This window comes from Pinus tabuliformis, chromosome 2_2, assembly GCF_031772625.1.
Source record: "Pinus tabuliformis cultivar Carrire ecotype Pingquan chromosome 2_2, CPIR1, whole genome shotgun sequence".
NCBI classification, from domain to species: Eukaryota; Viridiplantae; Streptophyta; class Pinopsida; order Pinales; family Pinaceae; genus Pinus; species Pinus tabuliformis.
In genome coordinates, this window is record NC_142300.1 from 860709903 (window position 1) to 860726718 (window position 16816).

Below are 16816 nucleotides of genomic sequence, written 5' to 3' on the forward strand. Positions count from 1 at the left end.
GTTTGACTTGCTGAGGTCGATGGTGGTCCTTTTGACTGTACTTGTGGCACTTTTTAGATACTTTTACTATTGTTTTACTCTTCTAGAAGTTTTCCTCATGTAAAAGAGTAAAATTGACTGTATGAACTGGTTTCCAAGTTTTTAGAGGCAAGTGGTTTTGACTGCCTATTTTGTAGTGCTTAGTTTAGAGGTTGTTCAAACAGCTCCTAGGAAGGGGAGCTCGACCCCTAGAGGTGGGGAAAGAGGTTAGATCATCTATATTATGCACTCTTTTGCTCATTTTCATGGTTGGACTCTTGAGGGAGAAAGCTATCATTGTATTATTCACTTGTATCTCTGCAATTTTTGGCTAAGGAGGACCAGGGTTTTGCAGTCATCTTTGGGATTCTTGTGGACTCATTGTGTTGATGGTGTGTCTCTTCATGTTATTGTAAGCTTTGTTATGTGATTCATTTCCTTTCTATACTGCTGCATATTAAACAAATGAAGTGATAAAGTTAGAATCCATGCTTGCCATGCTCTGCTTTCAAATTTGTTTAATTTTTATGTTTTCTGCTGCCTAAAGAGAATTCAAATCCATTGTTTGCTCTCTTTAGCCTTCTTATCTTTCTTCCTGATCATCCATTTCAGCTAAAGACATCAATACAAGCTCCTACCTTGCCCCAAAGATCCCCCTGCAGAAACTGTGTCAAATCCCCGCACCCTAAATTGCAGCTCCTCAATTTGCCACCAAAACCCCCAAAAAAACCCCAAATCAACCTTCCTAATCATTTTACTAGCCTAATATCAGTGTTTCCTTGTTGGTCATCTCATTCCATTTGAAAATCTACCGAGATTGACCGGAGAGAGCCTTCTCCTGCCCCGTAGGGCTAGCTACGAGGCTGAATGGTTTGATGTTGCCTTGAGATTTGCCTTCCTCAGCCTAGGGTGAAATTTCAAGCGCTAACATGACACATGTAATCTAAATTTACAAAAATCCTAAAAAACTTTACAAATTTTTATCAAAATCCAGACAAATTTACAAACTATATGCAGTGAGTGAATATCAATAGATATATGTCGCTCTGTGATTGAACGGTTCAATTCGAGCAAGATGTGTGACGTTTAGTCCGAAAAATATTATGCTTTATCTACTATTATCTTGCACAGGGAAAAATGATTCCTCCAATTTGCTTGCCGAGATGAGTTCATCTAGGCTCCCAGTGTCAACTCAGCTTTCAATGAGGGGGTGTTAATTTTAAATTAGATATCTTAATAATCAGAAAAATCCATTAAGCTGTCATGCGTGATAGAAGATTAAAAAAGAAAATAATGATGGAATATATTTTTATCATAGTTAATTAGGGTTATTTTGAGGTTTTTTTTAAGGATAGATATAAATTAAAATCTAAAATAATTTATTTAATAAGTAATTAATTAATTTCTATATATATATATATAAGGAACAAAAAATTGAAATTGAAATGGTTTATGTATAGTACTTTATTAAAATATAGTACTCCATGTAACCAGTGTTTACAGTCTACAGTCAATGATCCTCCAAGGAGAACCATTGCCTTCCTCAAAGGGCCATCACGGCTGCCTCCGGATAACGTTATCATTTGTATTTGAAGCATATTGACCATGATGAGAACAGTGATTTGCAGTGGAAGAATGTACAGACCACATTAAATTCCGTTGGTCGAACCTCGTCCATGGTCTCTGCTTCTTGAATTATTATTAGTATTAACGTTGGTATTCTTTCCACTTGAAACATAATTCCTAGAATTACTGTTTTGCGCAACATAAAACAAGGGGCATCCTGAGATCCCTGGACATTACCTTGGCAGCCGGGGGTTATGACGCGGCACTTCTGGGCCTGGATGAAGATCTAGCCTGTGATGTAGTTGGAAAGTCGCCCGGCAATCCAAGGCGACAGATGGGACACGAATTGTGCTGAGCCAGCCAGGGAAGTATACAATCTGAATGATAAATGTTCTTGCAGGGCATCTCCCTGGCTTCGCCTCCGAATTCGAACCGGTCATTGCAGACAGGGCAGTGCGAATTGTTAATCAGATGTCGGGAATTGATCCTAATCGTGGGCATTGCATCCACGGCGACCCTCGGGGCAGGAGGAGAGCCCAACCTATCGTTCTGAGACAGCTGTTCTATTAGCTGTTCTAACCCAGGACCCATGAAATAATCCCCAATATTTGCAGGCAAGGTCCTGGGTTCGATTCCTGTATCACTGCCCAAAATTAACACCATGGGGCCATTACCCCCAATCGCGCCCCGTCTGAGACTCCTGTCAGGGACATGACCGCGACCTTCTCTATTTTCTTGGTTACTCATCAAGTTGAGCAGGTCAGCCACAGAAAGCCTTTCTCCGCCCTCCATTAAGAAGCCCTCGAAGGGGTTTGTTCGGGAGCTCGAAATGCCATCGCTTGCTTCCTCTACAAACCCTCTGCCACAAGTGGGACAAACAGTGGGCTCTCCTGTCAATAATCTTAACATACGATTGCAAGCATGACACCAGTAGGGAGAACTACTTCTAGAACCCATCTCGATAAACCCTGAAAATTCAGGAAGACGACCTTCGAAACCCTTACGATGACCGCTATTCAAATCCAAATGTTAAAAAGCCCGATGAAGCTCAAATATATTGATCGCGCTGTGCTACGAGCAGAATTCAGCCCAAAATCCTCGAAGTTATTGCCCAGGAATGACAGTTACAGCTCCAAACTCAAGGCATGCAAGGAATCATGCAATTATTTATGGGAATGTTGCCCGTGGGAGACTTTTGGGAGATCAAAGCTGAGAATTTACAAGTTACACGGTTGGGATTTCGTGGACTGTATCGAGATGAGTTCATCTAGGCTCCCAGTGTCAACTCAGCTTTCAATGAGGGGGTGTTAATCTTAAATTAGATATCTTAATAATCAGAAATCCATTAAGCTGTCATGCGTGATAGAAGATTAGAAAAGAAAATAATGATGGAATATATTTTTATCATAGTTAATTAGGGTTATTTTGTGGTTTTTTTAAGGATATATATAAATTAAAATCTAAAATAATTTATTTAATAAGTAATTAATTAATATATATATATATATATATATATATATATATATATATAAGTAAGGAATAAAAAAAATTGAAATTGAAATGGTTTATGTATAATATTTTATTAAAATATAGACCTTATATATATATATGCATATAAAATAATTTGAAATGTTTTATTTAGTTTGATATCTAGTGATTTCTATCAAAAGACTGTTTAATTCATTATGGATTAGAGAAATTTGAATACAGAAAAGCCAAGCTGGATTTTGGCAAAAGCCAGCGAAGATAGAAAAAGCAGTGAAAATATGTTGCCATGTCAAGAAGGCAATTTAACTGATATTTAGAAAAAGCAGTAAAAATATCTTGCCATGTCAAGAATGCAACTCAACTGATATTTGGAAAAAGCAGTCACACTTCAAATCAACGGTTGAAAGTGTCTCACTTGATCCAACGGAGGAGGATGAAAGTGTTGACAATTGTTGATGCATAGGAAAGGCCTATCGGCCTAAATATAAAGAGTTCACCATAGATATAACATGAACTACGAATGACAATTAGAGCAATTATCCACCTAGAATGCTTGATCGATGATTCAATTATCCACATAGACAATGAGATTGCAAGTGCTTTTAGCCAATATTCTTCAATAATTTGTCAACAAAATGATTATTAAGAGATGAGCAATTAGATTTACCAATCTTCAAGCTAAGAATCTACAATGACTATTAGATTTTCAATTAGCCAAATTCGCAAATTTGATTAAGAGATGCTCAATGATATTCAATCCTTGATTAAGTGCTAGTGTGAGTGAATTTGCTCAAGTGTAAAATTGGAAGTTTTATAACTCACGATAAACCACTATTGTTAGTACTCTTAACATGTGAAGGACTTCTTCAAATTTTACACAACTTTAGGAAAGACAATTTAAACAGTGGCTTCAAATACTATGAACCAATGAAAGTACTTATGATACTTATGCTCTAATGTTATCAATGAGCAATGAACCAACCTTTATGATAGTAGAAAATGAATTACAACAACAAAAAGTTTACCAATAACAAATGTGCCCAATGTTAGAAAATCAGAAAGGCAGAAAGATTTTCTTATTCTTGATAATTACTTGTGATGTTTCTTATTATTACGTTTTTTTATATCTTCTTTCTTTTAATTCATCAAGCAATTACTAAAGCAACAACACATAAAACAATAGACATTAGATGTAGGCATGCCAGGGCAAAAGCCCACTCAAGGGGAAAACCTAGTCAAGATAATTCTTCTTTTCAATAGTATTCTTTGAGACTCTTCACCCTAGACCAAGACCAGACTTTCCCTCCACACCAAGTCAGCCTTCCAGATCTTCGACCCATTCCAGTAACTTCGACTAGGCAGTAGCTTCCGGCAATAGGCGACTTCCAACAACAACGAAACTTAGGAGACTTCGATCTCCCAATCTAGACCACAAAACAGAGAGAGAGAGGCACCAAAATTCCGTTTTTTTCTCTCTCCTTAGACTTCCCCAAACTTGCATTCACTTCAGCTTCTCAACAACAAACTTCACACCTTTTCCCAGCTACAAGAGAACTTCACACTTTTTCCCAACTACAAGAGATATTGAACTTGTGTGAGAGAATGATCCTCCAAATGAATTCGATGAAGTTGTATTTATAGGCTCCATGTGAGGTCGAATAGGGTTCTTACGCTGACTTGATCTTCTTCTGGGCCAACATGGTGTGGAGGATACATAAATCATATTTGACTCAATACTTTACCTTTTTACATGATTCAAAAGCCCAAGAAGGGTCTCTTTAAAAGTACAATAACTCTATTGGCTTAGAATAAATCTTAGAAGTCCTCAATGGGGACTTTGACCTAAAACAAGGTGACCCAAGCATGAAACCCATGCTTTAATAAGTCACAATAATAATAATAAAAATTCATTTCTTTATTCTTTTGACAAGTAGATTACATGATGACTCAGGTACATTAATGAAGACCAAACATAGTTACATTTTCCATCGCTCCCTCTTAACTAGGGAGGTATTCATAATGTACAAATACAATGGAAGATCTCAACCTATATGAACCATGAAGAAATTTTAGGCACCACAATGCCATGGACTAGATTCCTGACTAGGGCAATCTATCTAAGTGGTCTCTCAACAAGTTAGGCATCACACTGCCACGGACTAGATTCCTAACTAGGGCAATCTATGGGAATAAGGTGGACTCAAGCTTTTAGCCCCTCTAGGTAATAGCAGCCTTGCTAACCACCAACCCAAAAATCTAGGTGTGTATCAAAACAGAGCTCAATAACCAACACCACCTTTACAACTTCAGGACCCAGACATCAACACAAAGTTCCGGCCAGATGTCTTCCCAGGCAATGCTTCACTCACAAAGCCTCAACACCCCTTGATCCAACAGATCAAGGATGACCAATCTCTCCCAATCACATTGATTGGTAACCATCATGCTATCAAAACCTTCAAGAGATTCACCTGTACATACACAACTCCAATCACCAATATACTTTCATATGTACATGAAAACAAACCTTCGGGGTTGTTCTAGATGTTGCTCCTCAATTCAGTAGGACTATCAACTGAATCTTTGACAGAAGATTCCCCAATTATATTTCCTTTCCTACTCCTCATGCAGCAACATATCCTCCGAAATTCATTAATCAAAACCAAACTATTCCCTCCCTCTCAACTCGGGAGCATCTCTTCATCTAGATTCCCTCTTAATCTTAGGGAGATCTCTCTTATTCATGCTTCCCCAAGGAGATCAACTTCTTTTCATCATCGGAGAATCTTTCGTGGCGTCCAACCATTTCATCAGAGTTATTATCATCCTCATCATGCTTGTCACATCGAGCATCTTAACCAAGTTGAAGATTGTGTACCTGCACAACTTAGATAGCAAATACAACCAAATCTAAAGTAGCATGAAGTAGCCAAATCAGAATCACGGAAGCATTTCATCTTTATACATATCAGATACCCAAACTTAATTACAAACACGAGACATACACTCTTCAACATCTTGCTAGGGACTTTGTCAATAAACCCTAGACTACTTAATAATAACTTTTTTAACATCTAGGGTTTCAATGTGTCTTCCAAAGATATGACATACCTTACTACAAAATATAGCAAACCCTAGAAACAATTCAGACAAACATCCAACAATCTTTCAAAATTCATATGTTAGACTTCTCACTAGGGTTTCATACAAATCCTAGATTTCATACAAAAGAATCAATCAAAGTCAATCACCGCTAGTCATTATCATGACCAACTTCCACTAGGGTTAGTTCCAACCACTAGATTTTCAATCAACCATCAATCACAACTAAAACTCAGATTTCAACGATCTTACACAAATCTCAAATTATCGTATTGTCATCATACATCATAGATTTCTACTTCTACTAAGGTTCAACTCAAAAAACCTAGAATTCCATTTTCACAGTCTCAACAATTATTAAATAGATTTCAGATTGTTACATACTAGACAATGTTACTACTAGGATTTAGCTGCAAAAACCCTAGATTTCCAAATATCATCATCCTAGAATCTCAGACAAGGACTTCCATTAAATCTTAAAACTTATGACCATAAATGACTAGGTCAACACACAAATCTAGGAATTCATAATCATACATAAGCATATCATATGTCCGACAACATTAATACATTGACCTAGACCAATCTAGGGTTTCAACCAAAAGGACATATCTATATATGCCTAGATTTTATCATCATGCAAAGACATTTCATATCATGTGTTAGTCAAATCCACCTTCACAATGATCAATAAGAGCTAGATACACAACAATCTTGATTACACTAGGGTTTGATCAGACACACACACCCATACCAAGGAAATCATTTCTAAGACAATATAAGGGTCTTGCTTACACATTCCACCGAACCCTTAATGAGCTAGGGTTTCAATGCAGAAACATAGCAAATCCAATATTACCAAAACTTCAAAGGTTCGGGATTTTAGACCTTATCGTTCAACCCTAACAAGTTAGGTTTTCCTGATCATACCAAAATCCCAAACATGACATCATCAATAAAAACTTCAAATAACATTTCACAATATCCCTAAGTAACTTAGGGTTTCAGACATTCACATTAGCATACCCTTAGGTTAGGGTTTTCCAGAACCTGTCTAGGGTTCTACACAATCAGTTAAGAATATGAGTGGGAAGGGTAGATCAAGTGATGAAGAATCACAATGATTCAATATAGCTAGACATAACAATGTTAGTAATAGATTATCAAATGAATAATCCTTTCAATATAAAGAAAACAATGTATTTAAAGCATACCTTTGTTCCTTGACCAACCTTGTCTTGAGAGATCCTCCTTCATACTCCTTGCAGATGTTTTTCCTAATCAAGACAATAGAGGGAGAATGGTGATTAGTATTTAATATAATCAAAACTAAATGAATACATGAACCCAAAACTAAAAGGAAATGAGATACTTATCTTTGGGAGTTGTTGGGGGCTCCCTCCAAAGCTTGAGGGATACCTACAAACTTATAAAAACAATAAAAATGTCTTTTCCAAAATATGTTAAAAACCTATAAATTCTAAAACATATAAAACAAGATATATAAAGCTACAAGCAAAGGACTTAGTAGTGTAAGTCCCTAATGTCAGATTCTTCAAGCTTGGCTTTCTTTGAGTCTCCATCCTCGGTAAAGTTAGCATTAGCATGATCTCTATCTCTCTTCCTATTCTTTGGATTGTCGGGACAATCAATCTTGTAGTGACATTTCTTATGGCATTGATAGCATTCTATCTTGGACATGTCAACTTCCTTCCTTGGTCACTGCGATTTCTTTCCTTTATGTTGAGCAATGTACGCATTTGAAACACCTTCAGAGTTGGCAACTAAAGAGATCCTCAATTCTTCCTGACTGCAGACAGTCCATAGTTCTTCAAAAGTGGGAGCTTCCTTCCAACTATTAAGACCTGCAGCAAATGCATCCCAAGTAGGTGGTAATCCTAATTGGGCATTGATCACAAGTTCTTTGTCTGGAACAATTTAATCAATGGCCAAGAGATCATCCCCGATTCTAGCTATCTTCACAAAGAAGGTTGCCACAATGTCTTCTTTAGTCATCTTTGTAGTCCTTAGCTCATTTTTCAAACTTGCTACTTGACCAATGTTCTTAATAGTAAATAACTTCGACAAGACTTCATACATTTCCTGATTATGATTGATGTTAGCTATGAATGGGACAAGGGTGTCCTTTATTCCTTCTACCATCAGAGTCATGGCCACCAATTCTAATTCCCTGTATTTCACTTTGTCAGCATCACTGGAATCCTTTGTAGGCTTCTTTACTTTTCCTTTGACCAAGTCTAGTACCTTGTTCTTTTCAAGGATTAGGTCAATCCTCTTCTTCCAGGACCTGTAGTTAGAGGCCTCTTCAAGTTTGTTCTCTCCCTTGATTGTGTTACACAACTCCTTGAATATAGTAGATTCCTTCCAATGGTTCCTTGATCAAGTGCTTGAGACTGCCTTTTACTTCCTTCTTTACCAAAGCTTTGATGCCATGTTAGAAAACCAGAAAGGTAGAAATATTTTCTTATTCTTGATAATTACTTGTGATGTTTCTTATTATTACGATTCTTTATATTTTCTTTCTTTTAGTTCATCAAGAAATTACCAAAGCAACAATGCATAAAACAATAGACACCAGATGTAAGCACTATGCCAAGGCAAAACCCCCCTCGAGGGGAAAACCCAGTCAAGATAATTCTTTCTTTCAATAGTATTCTTTGAGACTTTTCACGCTAAACCAAGACCAGACTTTCCCTCCACACCAAGTTAGCCTTCCAGATCTTCGACCCCTTCCAGCAACTTCGACTAAGCAGCAACGTCCAGCAATAGATGGCTGCCGAAAACAACGAAACTTAGGAGACTTCGATCTCCCAATCCAGACCACGAAACAGAGAGAGAGAGGCACCAAAATTTCGATTTTTCCTTTCTCCTTAGACTTCCCCAAACTCGCATTCACTTCGTCTTCCCGACAACAAACTTCGCACCTTTTCCCAGCTACAAGAGAACTTCACACTTTTTCCCAGCTACAAGAGATATCAAACTTGTGTGAGAGAATGATGCTCCAAATGAATTTGATGAGCTTGTATTTATAGGATCCATGTGAGGTTGAATAGGGTCCTTAGGCCGACTTGATCTTCTTCTAGGCCAACATGGTGTGGAGGATACATAAATCATATTTGACTCAATACTTAACCTTTTTACATGATTCAAAAGCCCAAGAAGGGTCTCTTTAAAAGTACAATAACTCTATTGACTCAGAATAAATCCTAGAAGTCCTCAATGGGGACTTTGACCTAAAACAAGGTGACCCAAGCATGAAACCCATGCTTTAATAAGTCACAATAATAATAATAATTTTTTTTTTTCGTTATTCTTTTGACAAATACATTACATGATGACTCAAGTACATTAATGAATACTGAACATAGTTACATTTTCCAACACCTAAAACAATCCTAAACTATTGAATTGTAGCTCTTTATATGAGAAATGCAAACAGTGAGAATTTTTTTTGATGAATGCAAGCATGCAAGAGATGAAGGAGGCAGCCAAGGGAGGCCTAGAAGGCAGCCCTGTTGGGTGCCTTTATTAACACAATCTCTCACCAATGATGTTAAGTACCACAATTATATTCCAGATTTCAAGATGCATATGACGGTCATTAAACTTTTACAAACAGTGAATGCCTCGTTGATTGCAATAAACTTTTTCACTTGTTAAAAAGCTCACTAATAAATTTTATGCCAACTTGATGAGTTTTTTTACCACTATTTATGAATTTTTTAGATAGTCATAAGCAGACAGTGGGGAAATCAAGGATTGGAGGACACAAACCAATGAGCCCTTCGGGCTTGGAGAGGACTAGTCTCTTGTCCAAATTTTTTCCAATGTTAGATTACCTGCAAACACCAAATTTAATCCCAAAACATCTTTGCAAGCAACAATTGCTAGAGGTAAGAATATGATCACCCACAGTGAGGTCAAAAGAGGCTAAGAGGGCCAAGAAGAGACAACGACAGAGGGAACGAGGCAGCCAAGGGCTAGAGGAGGCCTTTAGGCCTGCCGTCTAGGGGAGAGAGGGCTGCCGAGATAAAGAAGAGGCCTTTCAGGCCAGCAGTAGCAAGATTTGAGGTTGAGGGAGCTAGCCGAGGGTATATAAGGCTAGCGGAGGAGATAAGGAGGGCTAAGAGGCTATGACAGGGGGATGGAAGGTAGGGATAAAGCCACGACAGTCAGGAGGGGAGGAATAAGGGCTACTGTGAGGGGATAAGGGAAGAAAAAGGGGAGCTGAGAGAAGAAAAGGCAGGGGAAAAGGCTGCGGTGGAGGATAAGGAGAGAAAAGGCCTGCGACATGCCAGAACGAGGAGGATAGAGGGCAGCTGAGGAGGCCAAGGCCTAAGGTAGCGCTGCGGCTAGGGTTATAGGATAGGAAAAGGGTCACGACTAAGCAAGAGAGATAGATGCCTGGCCTAAAGGCCTAGAAAAATTACAAAACCTTGCCAAAACTTCAAATTTTCAATATTTGCCTAATTTCGCTGTAATTTTTTTTAATTTTCTGGCCTTGTAGAAAATTGTGGAGGCTAGATCTTACCCTCAAGGGCCTAGATCTAACTCTTATCCAGCTCTTTCCAATTGATCTCACTTGCACAAATGAAAAAAAAAAAAATGCCCAAAACCCCAATATATATAAAAATTCAAAATCAATTCAAACTCCTAAAACCCCAGCTGCAAACCAAGATTAGAAAATAAAATAATCTATAAGATCTATTTTACAAATATATTTACAAAATATACATGTATACAATGCTTGAGAAAATTTTGAAATTTATAAATCTTTAGTAGTGGCTAAATGTATTTCGAAAGATAAATAATAAATCATAGCCTTAGCGAAGTTAGAACACCATAAAAATAATTAGAGTCCAAACATAGTCAACCTCTATCCAAAGTTTATGAACTTGGAGTCCAAGGGTTGGGGAACCTGCAAACACTATATATTTTTGAAGAATAAATTGTTAGAAATACCCAGTGAATCGGATCACCTAAGATAAGCCCACAACTTACCAATAGAATGTTCCTATCACCTACAATGAAATAATGATTAAAATATTTATAAAGCACAATATAGGAATGCCCGTACCCAACACGTACCACAAATCATCATATAAGAGACACCATGAACTGCACCTCAAAGTCTTTATTATGATTATTCCAACGTTCCTAGTGGGACAATAATTTACATCAGCTTATCAGAGCTACATCAGCCAAAACTAGATGGCTTGAGACACAAATGACATCTAATCTATAAATAAATCCTCCAAGTGAAAAATAATGGCTAGTTGGCTTGATCCCGTCAAAATAATCTCAGCCATTGATAAATCTTTGATGATCTTTTAATCTTTGCTGTCGAAATAATTATTTTTGAGGAATTTTCGAATTTCTCATTAAACCCATTTTTTATTAGCTCAAAAGTCATTATTTTGAGCTAATTTCCTCAAAAATTTGACTTTGACTTAACCACCAAGTCCCAAGGGTCTAATTTTTCTTGACATTTCCAATAGTCCCTTGGTTGGGGACCTCCAGAAAGTAATTTCTTTAAGACCCACGAAATTTTCCACTTGGAGAATTAATTTCTCTAGCATTTTAATTTTTTGACTCTAATTAATTAATTTTTTGGCTTAGGATTAATTTTATTTTTTGCCAGAAAAATTAATTAATTGACACTTGAAGGGATTAATTATTTTTCCACCTTCAAATATTTTAGCCATGGTGTCTAAGTATGAGGGACCATGCACTAATATTTTTTACATAAGCTTTTACAAGATCAACCCTCAAAGGGGGAACACCTGTTCATTATAGACTCTCAAATAATTACCCAATTCTGCTACACAATATGATTTAGTAGACCAAGTGATTTGTAATAAAATAATTTAGTCAGTTAGCTTAAATTATTCCCGAATCGCTTTTACATAAGACTCGACTAAAACACTATGACACACCTAAGACTTTGACGATAAATTCCACCCTAACTTTGGAGTGAGGCTAGAGGGAAAAACTCTACCGATCATCTGTGTTTACAAACACAAATGAATCAGTGAGACGAAAAACCTCCTAGGATGAAATTCGTCACCAAAATAATAGGCTTACCTAGGCTGTTACATACATACACGGTCTTAGTAGCATCATTTACGTTACAAATTTTGCAGAATGGGTTTACAATAACTCAAAGAGATGATGGATGATGATCCCGATTTTTTGAAAAATATGGTACAACTACTTCCTTGGAGCTTTGATAAAATGTGTGCAACAAGAGGAACATCTATTTCAACACCGGTGGCTTTTATGTCATGCATAATGGATCTTATTTCTGTTGTTAAGGCAAGAGGGTCATCATTTTTCAACTCAAGATTGAACAACTTAATCATCAATTGAACAATTTCAAGTTCAAAGTGTGAGTCATATAATTCCTTCAACTTTTTTAAAGCTTCAAAAGCATTTGAAAATGATGAAATATGATGACTCTCCTCTTCATTTATTGATGCCATAATCAAGGCATAGGCCTTGCTGTTGTTTTCCCAAATGGCAAGCTCTTTATCTGAAGTAGGGTTTTCAGGTGCATTGTCTCCTCCTTCACAAACCCTTTTCCTCAACTCATTGAAAATCAAATTGTGTTTTATTTTCCTGGACCACAAATGTTAATTCTCTTTGCCAGTGAGAACTACACCCACTATGGAGATGAATGAATGCATCATAAAAATCTGAACCATGTGCTTTTGATTTCCAAAATAATTGCAGCCTTACTTCTGCCTTCTTACAAGACTGACTTAAAAACCTCACTACCAAGTCTTCACTATACAAAGTCAATAGTTTAATGTGAATTTATAAAGTTCCACTTATAAAATATAATTTATACCTTCCATATACCATATGGTAATTTCATATAAAAAGAGTTCAATGAATTTCTCATATATGGCCATTAAAAAAGGTTCAATGAATTTCTTATGCCATATGCCATTACATAACATTTCATATGAACTTTGATGCTTCGGCCCTAATGAAAATCCATTATATAATTACTTGAAATGGAGCCACATCAACGCACATATCATATGGCAATAACTCAAATAGCGTTTTAACAATACCAATGCCAAAACTAACTCATATATATCACAGAGCTGCGTTCATTCGAGGTGGGACTTACCTTCAAAGTTCAGTCACTTACACAGAGGACATTTGAATTGGTCAATGCATCTTCTGCACAATGTACCACCACATTCCAACACATATTCAACACAGAAAGTCATCCATGCAACATTTGTCGGCCCAGATCACAGAGAGCAGTAACATTCTTCAGCGCAGCAATAAATTTCAGACAGCAGTCTTTGCGTCAACACAGTATTGAGACCACGGCCTTATTGTTCTCCAGCGCAGCATTCATGGCTTTCACTCAACAACGCACAATTGCATAATGAAATTGCATGGTGTTGATTAGCATCCCTCAATGTTATGCAGGCAGCATTCACCATGGCAGGGGTTTCGACCTCCAGAAAATTCAACGCAGCATTCAATCAAATGGGACGTTCCAAAATTTGCAGAGAATAAGAGTAATGCAGAGATAATTTAACACAGAATATAGCAGTGGGACAGTATGTAGCAGAGAATAATAGCAGAATTTTGCAGGAGTTACAGCAGAAAAGGCTAATTTTGGGAGCTGGCTCTTATACCATGTCAGGCAGGAGTAACTGCGAATGAAATTGTTGTCTTCGCATTAAGATAAAACATGGATATATACAAGGAGAGGGAGCCTATTGGGTTTCATCTCCCAATGTCTCTTCATCCTCAAACTTTCTTTATTTTTGCTATTTACAATATTCACATAAGTTTTCCTAATCCCAAAGATTAGGTGTCAACAGAGCAGATGGGAGAGGCTCAATTCTGCTCATAAGTTGACTTCAAACTAATCCCATACATGTGAGGCCTCCAATAATATGCAAGTAGTTCATGAACGTCTCATAAAATGACAACATGATGAGTCAACGTAACCAAGAATGGTGCCCATCTGATTTGCATCTAGCTGTAATGGACATCAAAGAAAGTAGTCAAGGGCTGATTATATACATGTATGCCAAAATATCCATAGTTACTAGGGTGTTTCTCGTCAAGGAGTTTCATGGACTGCCCAAGTCTAACCCTTTGGAGGGTGGCTAGATTACCATGCAAAGTGTACCCTCAACATTTTGAATAAGTATCCCAAGGATAACACTGCCATGCTGTAATGACTGTGTGAGGTGGGGTGTGCCAAACATCTCATGAGAACCTACTAGTGTGCTGATCGATCAAAGATGTGTAACCATGAAAAGAAAATCAATAAAGGAACCATGACAGTCCAACTCTAGCCAATCAAAAGGTAGCATTATCTCGACAAAAGAGAAGATGCCTGTACACGCATGTCCATCAGGAACCCTATAGGCGTCATGCTGCAAATCATATCTTGCGAAGAAAATCACAAGAGTTACCCTTATGACATATGAGGAGATAACACCCTTGTTTTGAACTATTTCTGGGTGTTTTTCTTCTTAACTCCATTTTTAAAGTTGACCCACACTTCTGCCACACTCTTATAGTAGGTTGGATGCATAATTGAGATATAGTCCTGATTGACCTTTTCACCTCCAGAGAATAGCATAACACATTCAGTGCTGCTATTTGATTTTATTACCTTTTGTTTAGGTTCCTATATGATTAAGATCCTTCCTGAGAAAGTCGCTGCAGATATTGCCTACTCTGTTTTCCCAGGCCAACATATGTTTGTTACTAGTTTGGTTCTTTGTTAAGTGATTCTAGTTTCTCTGCATTGATATGATATTTAATAATGTCATGTTCTTTGAACAGTTTTTATATCACTGGATTTTTATGTTGGCCCAATCCCCTTAGATTTAACATAGGACTTTCATTATTATTGTTCAGTTTAATCTCATGGTCATGTGGCCTAGCAGCAAGCAGTGAGGTGATTGGGCTTGTATTAATCCAGAGATCCGGGTTCAAAACCCTCAACTGGCTGCAGATACCTAAACAATATCATGGACTCTTGCAGGACTTTGCCCAACAGGATGGAACAGCACACCAAACAGGAAAAACTGTTTCCTTCTCATCTCAAATGCAAGTTCATGGGACAATTCAGAAGCAGCCTGTCAGAACCACAGTGGTCATCTCGCTGCATTGACATCTGTGCAAGAGCTAAAATATGTACAAGTTTTTTGCAGAAACATCAGTAATGGGTGCTGGGTTGGAGGGCGTGGTGTTAACTCTCAGAAAGGTTTTAGTTGGGAATGGAGTGATCATCGAACCCTTTGGAACAACTCTGTTTTTCCTGGTGCACCATCTCCTCTCAACTGTTCAAATTCTTCATGCCTCAACACCAATCTGACTGACTTTTGCACTTTAGTGACCAATGGGAAAGTTGCTCTAGTGGGGGATAGATGCAATACGTCCCATGACTTTGTATGCATGCTAAGCAAAGGTAATGCCTCTATCTTGTTAACTGAAATGCTTTTCTGATTCATATTGTATATGGGAGCTCTATTTCCATTCAGGAGTTTAATTTTTTTGATAGCTTTCAGCTTGCACTCTTTCTAGCCTTGTTGTTCTATGCTATGTAGGAATTGAATGGAGAAGCAGATAATTTCTTCTGCAAATAAATGAGAAGACTATGCTTCTTCTTGATCCTCTGTTTTTATCTAAGTTTTAGATTATATAGGTTCTCTTGACCATTTACTGATGTATGCCCTACACCAGAGAATAAATGTGAACACGAACCTTGTCATAAGGAGTACATTGTAATCCTTGCGGTTGTAAGTGGCATGATCCTTTCTACTACACTTGCTGTGGTCATTTGGCTTCTGGCATACAGGCAGAGCAAAAGGCGCAAGAGATCTAGGAAAATATCCAGCCCTTCTTCTGCTGCTCTTGTTCCTCCTTCATGGAGGGTGTACAGTAATGATGAATTGAGAATGACCACTAAAAATTTCAGTGAAGGAAATCGACTGCTAGGAGATGCAAAGACGGGAGGAACATACAGGGGTGTCCTGCCAGATGGTTCACTGGTAGCAGTTAAGAAGCTACAGAAATCTAGTTTCCAGAGTAAGAAAGAATTCTATTCTGAAATAAGAAGGATAGCACGGCTTAGTCATCCCAATCTTGTGGCTGTTAAAGGATGCTGCTATGAACATGGTGAGCGATATATTGTTTATGAATTTGTAGCCAATGGTCCTTTGGACAGATGGTTACATCGCCTGCCAAAAGGAGGTAGGAGTTTGGATTGGAGGATGAGAATGCGAATTGCGACTACACTTGCCCAAGGCATTGCGTATGTATTCTTTTCCAATATTCTTTCTTCTTGACTTGCTACTCTGTGGAAATATTTAAGTGTGATACTAAGGGACTGGATATATTTTAATGATGTCTATAATTACGAAGAATTCTTTCTCTACACTCGTATAAACTTTTCTAGTATCTTGATGTCCTTTACATTCAGTAAATATGATATGTGGCTTCTGGCATCCATCTTTTCTGCCTTTTGGGGTCTATTTTCTGCAATTGCATACAATGTTTGTTCTCCTTGTATTTGATGACAGTCTAATGTAAGTTGTGGATTTGAACTCAATATTTTGACATAGTTTTCTAC

At 37.5% G+C, this 16816-nt stretch overlaps 1 protein-coding gene and 1 pseudogene across 1 annotated transcript in view; one reads left to right on the forward strand and one right to left on the reverse strand.

The window, feature by feature from the left end:
* LOC149195699 (C-type lectin receptor-like tyrosine-protein kinase At1g52310) overlaps window positions 1–16816 on the forward strand; it is a 56347-nt gene that overhangs the window by 38625 nt on the left and 906 nt on the right. Inside the window, exons 2-3 of the mRNA XM_089405410.1 lie at window positions 15227–15652; window positions 15928–16498. Coding sequence (XP_089261536.1) covers window positions 15227–15652; window positions 15928–16498 — 997 coding nt within the window. The remainder of the gene's footprint in view (window positions 1–15226; window positions 15653–15927; window positions 16499–16816) is intronic.
* LOC149195701 (putative E3 ubiquitin-protein ligase RHC1A) lies at window positions 1516–2541 on the reverse strand (annotated as a pseudogene).